This window comes from Eschscholzia californica, unplaced genomic scaffold (assembly GCF_041429995.1).
Source record: "Eschscholzia californica isolate CP2 unplaced genomic scaffold, dmEscCali1.0.p SCAF_5, whole genome shotgun sequence".
Taxonomy (NCBI): Eukaryota; Viridiplantae; Streptophyta; class Magnoliopsida; order Ranunculales; family Papaveraceae; genus Eschscholzia; species Eschscholzia californica.
The window spans coordinates 38,901,622-38,911,710 of NW_028238472.1; the positions used below are offsets into that span (position 1 = coordinate 38,901,622).

Here is a 10,089-nt window from a genome sequence, read left to right on the forward strand (position 1 = left end):
ACATTTTCTGTTTTGGACCGATTGAAATTTTCATCGAGACAAAAATTTCGTTCCTTGGTTAGAAGTGATATAAGAAAATATCATGCACTTAGAAGTGAGGAAAACAATTGTTATTCCACTGAGAAGTGACTGCACTTATTAAATGAAAGGGTTATTCCCCAAATGGCCTCCTACTTTATGACCAGCTTCCCGCGTAACTCCCTTACTTTATCGAAAATACTTAGATGGTCCCCTTTTTCCGTTACTATCACATGTCCATTAAATTCTTTTTCCCTCTCCCAAAACTATCCTTCCACGTTGTCATCTCTCGCCACCTCATCATCTTCTCCGATAAGGTCGCTGGTAGGCCAAAATTTCCCGTGACCGACCGACGACCTTCATATTTAGAAGAGTTATTTCCCTTTCCCCCTACTTTGTAACCAATTTCCTTTATGACCCTCTATTTTTGGTAAATTCAAATTTGACTCCTTTTTGTTAACACTTTAGTTAACTTTTATGATTAATTTTTTGTTTTCATATTTGCCCTTTTATAAAATAATTTTTAAATTCGAAATTGACCCCCTTTTAAATTTGGGTTAATTCCCAAATTATTATAACTACTTTAGAACAAACTAGGAGGCCAAACGTAATACATTTAAAAAAAAATTAAAAACATCTCATCTCTTTCTTTCTCTCCTCCATCTCATCGCCTCTCTCTCCTCTATCTCATCGCCTCTCTTCTGCACATCATCTCTGACAACATCATCATCTTCTCCGGCGAAAGTCGTCGGGCAACCAAATTATTCGGTGACCTTTAAACGTAATTTTTTTCAAATTTCTTCCTCTTCACCCTCTTATTTTTTTGCTTCATCTCTCTGTAACCTCTCTTTTTCTCTTTATAAACTCCGACGAAGGGGATGAGCCACTTCGCTAGAAAAACCAGACCTTGAAGGACTGGTTTGACAGATTCTGGTCTGGTTTCAAACCATACCGAATCTGGTTTCTCCTGCGAAAGGGCTCCTCCCCGTCGCTGGAGTTGTATAGAGAGAGAGGGAGAGGTTAGAGAGATATGAAGCACAAAAAAAAGAGGGAGAAGAAGAAGAGATTTGAAAAAAAATTATGTTTGAAGGTCGCCGGAAAATTTGAAGGTGCCCAGAGATGATGTGGAGGAGAGTGGCGATGAGATGAAGGAGAGAGATAGAGGGAGAGATGAGGTGTTTTAAATTTTTTTAAATGTATTTCATTTTGGCCCCTAGTTTTTTCTAAAGTAGTTACTCCCTCCGTCCCAAATTAAGAGTCCCATTCCTTTTTATCATACAAAATTCCTTACTTTCCATACGTACCCTTTCTTATATGTTTCCAACATATGGTGCATTAATTAAGCTAATTAAGACATTTGATGATTTTCAATACAAAAACTTGTTTTTCAATAAACAAATCCATTCTTTTTGTATTAATCAAGTGAGAAATTAATATGGTTACATGTGTTTCTAGAATGAAAACTGTAATCTTTGAATTACTTCAAGAAAAATTATCAAATCGATAAGGGCAAATATGAAAGAAAAGAAAATATAAAAATAAGTTGGATTCCGGACTCTTAATTTGGGACGGGAGAGTATAATATTTTAAGAATCAACCAAAATTTAAAAGGGGGGTCAATTTCGAATTTACAAAATCATTTTTACAAGAAGGACAAATATGAAAACAAAAAAATTAATTGATGTAGATTGTTGCGGAAGCGTAAAAGTAATGGAATCCACCATTATAACAATGATAAAATACGTAAATAAACTGATAAAATACGTAAATAAACTGATAAAGTAAAGAACAAAACGATAAACTTGATTAACAATAAACTTGATTCATAATATTCTCTGATCTGGTTAACAAAGACAGACTAGACTTCTCTTATATAGAGATTGTACTTTCCTAGATAGACTCAAATAAGGAAATAAGATAACTACTAATAATACTTTCCTTGATTGCTAAGACTCATAATTATGGAAACCCTAAATACTTAATTATAGAAACTACGCTAATGTAGCTTCTTGACCGTGAGGCCCACTATCACCATGGCCGTGAGGCCCAATAGGAAGATGGTCTTCATCATTAATCATAAAAGTTAACTAACGGTGTTAACAAAAAGGGACCAAATTTAAATTACAAAAAACAGGAGACCATAAAAGAAGCGGGGCACAAAATAGGAGCCCGAAATAAAAATAACTCTATTTTGAAAAATTCTTTCTCCCCCACTAGATTTTGGAGAAACCCAATCACTAGATCTAGTTTGGGTTTCCGCAAATCCTAGATCTAATTTGGGGAAAACGATAAGACCACATTTTGTCTTCTGAGTTATGACACATGGTCACCATTGGCAAAAGTTTTGACCAATATAAAATAATGATACAACAATGGGATCTTCAAACTTTTGAATGAGTCTCAAGTTATACATACAAATTAATTGGTAGAGTAAGTAAGAGGAGACTGATACAGGTATTAAGTCATTAATGTCCACTTTGATGGCCAGCCAACAACTTTGACCTTAATATAATACTATATGGGTTATTTGCTGGGAAGCTCAGCCTCAAACCCTTTCAAGCTCAATTATTCTCCTCTCTCTCTCTCTCTCTTTATCTACCTATATAAATCAAACCTAATTTCACATTTCCAAACAAAACAGAAATCCTCTAAAATTTTCCTATCTTCCAAATTCTCCTTACAGTTATTGGTACAGATATCAGTACTAAAAGAAGAAAGAAAAAAACATGGATTCCTTCTTGCTTGCTTATTGGGTTCCAATTTCAGTTGCTTCTATTATTGCTTTTGTTTTCCTCTACAATCTCTTTTCTTCAAGAACTCTTCAAAATAAGAAGATTAGGACAGCACCCATGGCAACGGGTGCTTGGCCGATTCTCGGTCATCTCCATCTCTTTGGTTCTGGTGAATTGCCTCATAAAATGCTAGCTGCCATGGCTGACAAGTATGGCTCAGCCTTCAGGATGAAGTTTGGTAAACACACAACACTAGTTGTGAGTGATACCCGTATCGTTAAAGAATGTTTCACTACCAACGATACCCTCTTCTCTAACCGTCCTTCCACTAAAGCTTTTCAACTCATGACTTACGATAATGAGTCGGTTGCCTTTACACCTTACGGTTCTTACTGGCGTGAGATTAGAAAGATATCCACCCTTAAACTTCTATCCAACCATCGTCTCCAAGCCATCAAGGACGTAAGAGCCTCGGAGGTAAGCGTCTGCTTCAAAACCTTATACGACCAGTGTAAGAATCCAAGTGGATCAGCTCCTATTTTGATTGATATGAAGAAATGGTTCGAAGAGGTCTCGAACAACGTGGTGATGAGGGTAATTGTGGGGAGACAAAACTTTGGGTCTAAGATTGTGCAAGGTGAGGAGGAAGCTATCCATTACAAGAAGGTCATGGATGAGCTCTTACGTCTCGCTAGCTTGTCTATGTTCTCGGATTTTGCTCCTTTACTTGGTTTCGTGGACATCTTTCAAGGAAACTTGAGTGCCATGAAACGAAATGCCAAGAAGGTAGATGCAATCCTCGAGAACTGGTTGGAAGAGCATCGCAAGAAGAAGAACTCAGTTGCTGAAAGCCAGCAAGATTTCATGGATGTTATGTTGTCGATTGTTGAGGAGAGCAAGTTGTCTGGTCACGATGCTGATGCCGTAATTAAAGCTACTTGTCTAGCCATGATCATGGGCGGAACAGATACCACAGCAGTGAGTCTAACATGGATCATTTCTTTATTAATGAATAATCGTCACGCTTTGAAGAAAGCTCGAGAAGAGTTAGATGCACTAGTAGGAAAGGACAGACAAGTTGAAGATTCGGATTTGAAGAATTTAGTTTACATGAATGCTATTGTTAAGGAAACAATGAGAATGTACCCATTAGGTACTCTTCTCGAACGTGAGACTAAGGAGGATTGTGAGATCGACGGGTTTCATGTCAAAGGTGGGACTAGGTTGCTAGTGAATGTGTGGAAGTTGCAACGAGACCCAAATGTATGGGTTGATCCAACAGAATTTAGACCCGAAAGATTTCTAACGGAGAATGCGGATATAGATGTTGGAGGTCAGCATTTTGAGTTGCTACCATTTGGAGCAGGACGAAGGGTGTGCCCTGGGGTGTCGTTTGCACTACAATTCATGCATTTAGTACTTGCTCGCCTCATCCATGGATACGATTTGAATACTCTAAACGAAGAAAATGTGGATCTGACGGAGAGCCCAGAAGGACATGTGAACCACAAAGCATCGCCTCTTGATCTCATCCTTACCCCTCGTCTACATTACAAGTTGTACGAATAGTTTTATATGTGGTTTCTTTTTCATTCTTTCAAATTTTAATCAAAGATCGGTTAATTGCTAAATTTTTCTGTTGCAACTTACAAGATAAAATAAATATATTCGTGTAATATACAAATGAAATTTCATTTCAAGTCACTTTTACCTTCTTTTTTCTATTTATTGGTGAGATAAAAGATTTCGTACCACAATTTTGAACAGGTGTAGTTTGGTTTAGTAATGCTTTGGGGCATTATTGTAGAGTTTTTTTTCGACTATGTGGAAAGCCAAAGAGTCATTTTAGTGTTTCACCAATCTTTAAATTAGTGTTTGATTCACTTTTACCTTCTTGTTTTTCTATTTATTGGTCAGATATAGATTTCATACCACAATTTTGAACCGGTGTGGTAGGCTTTAGTAATGATGCTCCCGGGCATCATTGCAGAGTTTTCTTGACCATGTGAAGAGCCAAAAATCATCTTATTGCTTCACCAATCTTTGAATTAGAGCTTGATTTTTCCGTTGTAAAAGCTCATCCAGTAGAATTCTACTAAATTCTTTTTACCTAAAACATGCAAAAAAATATATATGTTTTAGGTAACCCAACAGGTTAAAAAAAAAAGTGTTTTCACCAACACACCCATACAAATGTATTTATATATAGAGGAGATAGAAGATTTGACAAAAAAAGACTGGTAATGGCAAACAAAATCACTAAGTGTGAAATTACCAAAAGGACAATAACATTTATCTTTGTTCTCATTCCCTTCCATTTTTTTTTTACTGTTTTTCGGTTGTTTTTTTGTTTTCAGATTTTATTTTTCTGTCATTTTTGTCGTTGTTACTGTTGTATTTGTTGTTTTTTTGTTATCTCTGAAGTATTTTTTTGTATGTTCTTATACCAAAAAGTTATTTTCAAAACATATTTTTCGATTTGTTTTTTTTCCTACTTGGGTCGACGATGAGAAAACTTGTTTGTCTACCAAACAAATTGTGTTTGCCCGAACAAACTGTTGTTTGCCTTGAACAAACTATTGCACTTGTTAATTATTTTAGTTTCTTTTTCATTCTAGGTAACGATTTATCCCATTAGCCCCTATTGTTTGTATTGAACAAACAACATTTAGTAGCGAACACATATTAGTTTGTATGTAACAAACAACAGTTGTTTGCCTTGAACAAATTGTTGGTTGTTCGATATTTTTTTTTTCTCTTTTCATTCTTTTTCAGGTAACATGTTTGTATCATCGGCCCAACTGTTTTTATCTAGCAAACAATAGTTTGTATCGAGAAAATAAATTTGTGCCAAGCAAATAATAGCTTTTATTAAACAAAAACTGTTCTTTATCTTGAACAGTTCGCCTCGAAGAAAATATTGTTTGTCTTGAACAAACTTATCTTTGTGTTGAACAAATTGTTTTTGTTGGACTACAAAAGTATTATTGTCTTCTTCATCACAAGTATTTTCTCAGTTTAGGCAATCAGAGACATTTTTTATAGCAAGTCGTTCGAGTCATATAATCCAGTGAAAGAAACTATCCGCTTCAGAATTTAAAGATCCCATCCATATCGTTTATCTCTTTATATCGATCTTCATCGAAAAACTTCTAATGCGTACAATTTGTGGCTTGAAGGAATTAAGAAAAATAATTTTCAAACTCTTTTTGTAATCAAGCTGGTTTTCTTAGTTGATGGAAGAAGAACAGAAAAATTGAGAGAGAAAGAGGTGGAGAAGAAATATAACACACGAAAAGCTAATTTCATCAAATGAGGATACCAACCACATTCGTGAATAAACCCAGCGGGACTTCCATTCGGTGAAATTATTTTTGCTTCAACTGCCATTTTTTTTTTTTGAGAAATCGACTACTATCTGTGTTAGTCATTACAAGGTATTGATATATCATCATGATGTGATAAGTACGATAACTGCCAAAGTTAAACCAATGATTATAAGGGCCTAAACCCTAGCAACATTTGCCTGACAAACTTATTATTGTTAGTACTAGGTATAACTCGTGCCTCCGACACAGATGAACTTTTTTGATGCATTACCTAGTATGTAACTGGAAATGTCTAGTGCATCTAGCTGGTATTTTAATGTTGCATTTGTTCATTTATAAACTATTCAATTTAAGGTTAATGAAATCATTAATCACATTATTGAAGAATAAAAAGACAGTTAGAATACTTTCATCAAAATAAATCTGATACAAACTCCTTAGGAATAAAATACAAATGTTCAAAAAAATACAAATCGAACAACAAATTCTTGAAATATACATGAATACCGATAACATTAGTAACCGCCTTACGTGAGCCCCTGGTTTGCATACTCTGTAAAGCAACCAACCCTGGTGAGAGGTCTAAAATTTAGTTAGGTTGGCAGGTGGCAAACTGGGTTAAATATCAAGCCACATTCAACATATAACATTACGAAATTCTAAAAAGGAATCTTTTGAATATGGTCAAGGGAATATCAAAAGCAAAAATCAGAGTCCAAGTTTAGAAGTCAAATGGGATTCGTCGCTTCGTAACCGAAGTGGCAGTTATGCCAATAATTCGAGGAAGTCTTCCCGCTCAAGAGCAAATAAGAGGATAGCTTCAGAAAAAGGGCCACGCCTAAAACGCAAATGATTTTTCAGAAGGTCGCGGCTTTGGGGAATAAAGAAAATTCTCCGGGGAATAAATTCTCGAGGGAATCCAGATTTTTTTTAAAGTTCTCCGGGGAATAAATTTTTATAGGGAATACAAAATACATTTTTTTAAAAGTTCTCCTCCATCTCATCACCTCTCTCTGCCACCTAACCTTCTCGCCACCTAACCTTCTCGCCACCTCATCATCATCTTCTCCGGCGCAGGTCGCCGGCCGGCCAATTTTCCTCGAAGACCTTGTTGAAGGTCTGTTCACAGACCATTAAAGGTCTGCAAATTAACAGACCTTCAACAAGGTCTGTTCGCAGACCATCTAGATCTGGTGAACCAGATCTGGTTCACCAGATCTAGAGAGAGAGAGAAGAGTGATTGTGAGAAAAAAAATTAGAGAGAGAAAGAGGAGAGAGGAAAAAGATAAATTATTATTTTTTTTTAATGTTTGAATTCGCCGGCCGGAAAATTTGCCGGCCGGCGACCTTCGCCGGAGAAGATGATGATGAGGTGGCGAGAAGGTTAGGTGGCAGAGAGAGGTGATGAGATGGAGGAGCCTTTTTTATAGCATATTCTAAAATTAGAAGCCCCTTAGCAATAAAAAGAAACATAAAAAGTCAATCTTATTTGACTAGTTTTAAGAAAAATCTTTATTCCCCGGAGAATTTTCTTTATTCCCCAAAGCCGCGGCCTTTTCAGAATAAACCCCACACTACAAAAAAGAAAATAGTACAACATGGACAAAAGAACAAGATTTTTCTATCAACATCGCAAGATTCACTACAGAAGAAATTACAACTAGAAGAACAAACTCAAAGGCCAAGCCAAAATATATTATAGAAGAAATTGCAGAGTGGAGCGTCCACCGGAAAAAGAAAGAAAAATAGAATGAGCCCCAAGGAAGAAATTGACCCCCTTTAAGTTCTAACAAGGATGGGGAGAAGAAGGAAGACTTTAACCATTAGATTGCAGCAAGAGCTAATCTGATCGGTTCCACGACCAACAACGACGATGGAAGAATGGTGAGCTCCAATAGTTAGCATAGTCTCATTGAGTGCCCCTCCACCTTAGCAGAGTCTCTTTGACTAAAAACACAAGATCCTTAATAACAATATCACAAAGAAGAACATTATAAACAGAATAAACCAAGAGAACTAAGAGTTTCGAGAAATGGGAAAAACCATCCATGAAAAATTTGTGATGTACAAGGAGAAATCTATAAGTGTGACAAATAATAAAAAAGAAAAGTGTTAAATGAGTCTTAGAATAGACGTTGTTACACTTTGCACTGGAAAGGGAGAAGATCCCCTGTGTTAGTATGCAAATCTCTTATTAATTCAAATATAAAAGCAAACATCAGAATACGAAGTTGACAAGAAAGCTTTGAGTCCAACACAAAAGCTCAGATTGAGTAGAGCTGGTGAACAAAAGATGATTTTTGAACAAGGCTAAGGAACGTCAGCCATGTGATCCAAAACTTCAGAGCTAGCGACACCGAGCAACTACCGATTTAAAAGTCACTAAGGAGGTAGATCAGATGGATCCCTGCCACCTGACCCTAACATGGAAGGTCAACATGAATCTATTAGGTGCCTTGATCCCAATCTGCATTAGAAAGCTAGAGGAAACAACCGGGTCGACCTTGGCAAGAGCTCTGCTCTGAGTCCGAAAAAAGTAAGGCATGTATACGAAAATGAACACAACAACTTAAGTCTCATATTGCCTCGATCCACAGGAAGGTGGACCAGAGGTGTAATTTGTCCAATCTAAGACCTGATCTGGTCTGAGGTTTAGAGTTGAGAGAACAGCCGAGAAAAGCTCAGTCATCCGGAGCTCCAAAACAACCGGAATAAAGTAAAATGATGTGGAAGGCTAGAAAGAACAAAAACTCAATTTTCATACACATATCATTGAATGTCGGAGGATCTATCAAATGTCAAATAATACACAATCATCAGATATTATCCTCCTAACAACCATCAACATGTGGCTTTGACCAAAGTCGGTGTCTTATCACCGCATCATTTCAATCGAGCATCAACGAAACCTATTTAAGCATATCAGGTTTGCCCTAGACCAAGACCAAGGGTCTGATTTCTAACTTAGACATTGAATTCATTTCCTTAAACTACAAAACACTCTATTGATTCGAGCGTCAAAGTGGTTTCTGAGTTTTTTGCAGGCTCTATTTTTGTCAAATCACATATATAAAAGTTCATCATCTGATCCTGCATGTTGATTATCAAGACAATAACCACGAAAATAACTTTTCGACATCATCACTTTCCATGCATTCACTAAAATAGAGAATCTAGGACTTGAAGTGCACCATATCATTCATCTTCGCCATCTTTAACAAAAACCCATCTTACTGAAAAGCTTAACGACAACCATCCAATTCACATGATCAAAATCCTTCTTCATATCGAGGTTTATAAGCAAACTAGGCTTGGTTGCCTCGTAGTCTAGAATCTAAACATTTTCTAACAATGAACATATTTTCTAACAATGAACATATTTTCAAACAATTTGACACCCTTCAACGTAAAATTTGCGCATAATTGGTTTAATCCTTGCAACCAAAACCTTAGAGAAAATTTTGTAAGTGAACCATGTCCAGTTGATGGGTTTGAAAATTTTCAATTTTGTAGAATGAATAGTTCGGTATAAGTTCAATGAAGTTGCAATTTAACCACTAACCAAGTTTTTCTTTGGAGCTAAATTCTATCATAAGTTTCATTAAGTTGTCTTAATTGTCGACAATCAAAAGATGATAAACTCCGTAGTTAGACCATTAGGTCCTAGAGATTTTTCCTTCCCATGCTTACTGATAGCAGGGGCTCCAAATTTTCATAGACACTAAGAATGTTGGAATCGACACTCCAACAGAAGTGTTTTTTGCCTTTTGACAAGGTTTCGATTGCCGAAACAACTCAAAATTGCAGTGTTGCGTTCGTATCGTCGAGGGCTTGAATTTGAACGTTTGGTTTGCTCAAAACCGATTCGGTATGAATAAGATATTCATTTTTGAAGTTTGAGTTTAAATATTCGGTGAATAAGATATTGATTTTCGAAGTTTGGGGTTAAATATGGAAATATGTGAAACATTTAAGAGAAGTCCCATATCGAGTAATTAGAAAGAAGGTGA

At 36.3% G+C, this 10,089-nt stretch overlaps 1 protein-coding gene across 1 annotated transcript; it reads left to right on the plus strand.

Annotated features, from left to right (window-relative positions):
* The first annotated feature begins 2,654 nt into the window (after window positions 1-2,654).
* Window positions 2,655-4,454, plus strand: LOC147539079 (protopine 6-monooxygenase). Its single transcript, XM_086644801.1, has one exon. It carries the CDS (start codon window positions 2,745-2,747, stop codon window positions 4,317-4,319), a length of 1,575 nt encoding a protein of 524 aa, XP_086500927.1. The 5' UTR covers window positions 2,655-2,744; the 3' UTR covers window positions 4,320-4,454.
* The last annotated feature ends 5,635 nt before the right edge of the window (window positions 4,455-10,089 follow it).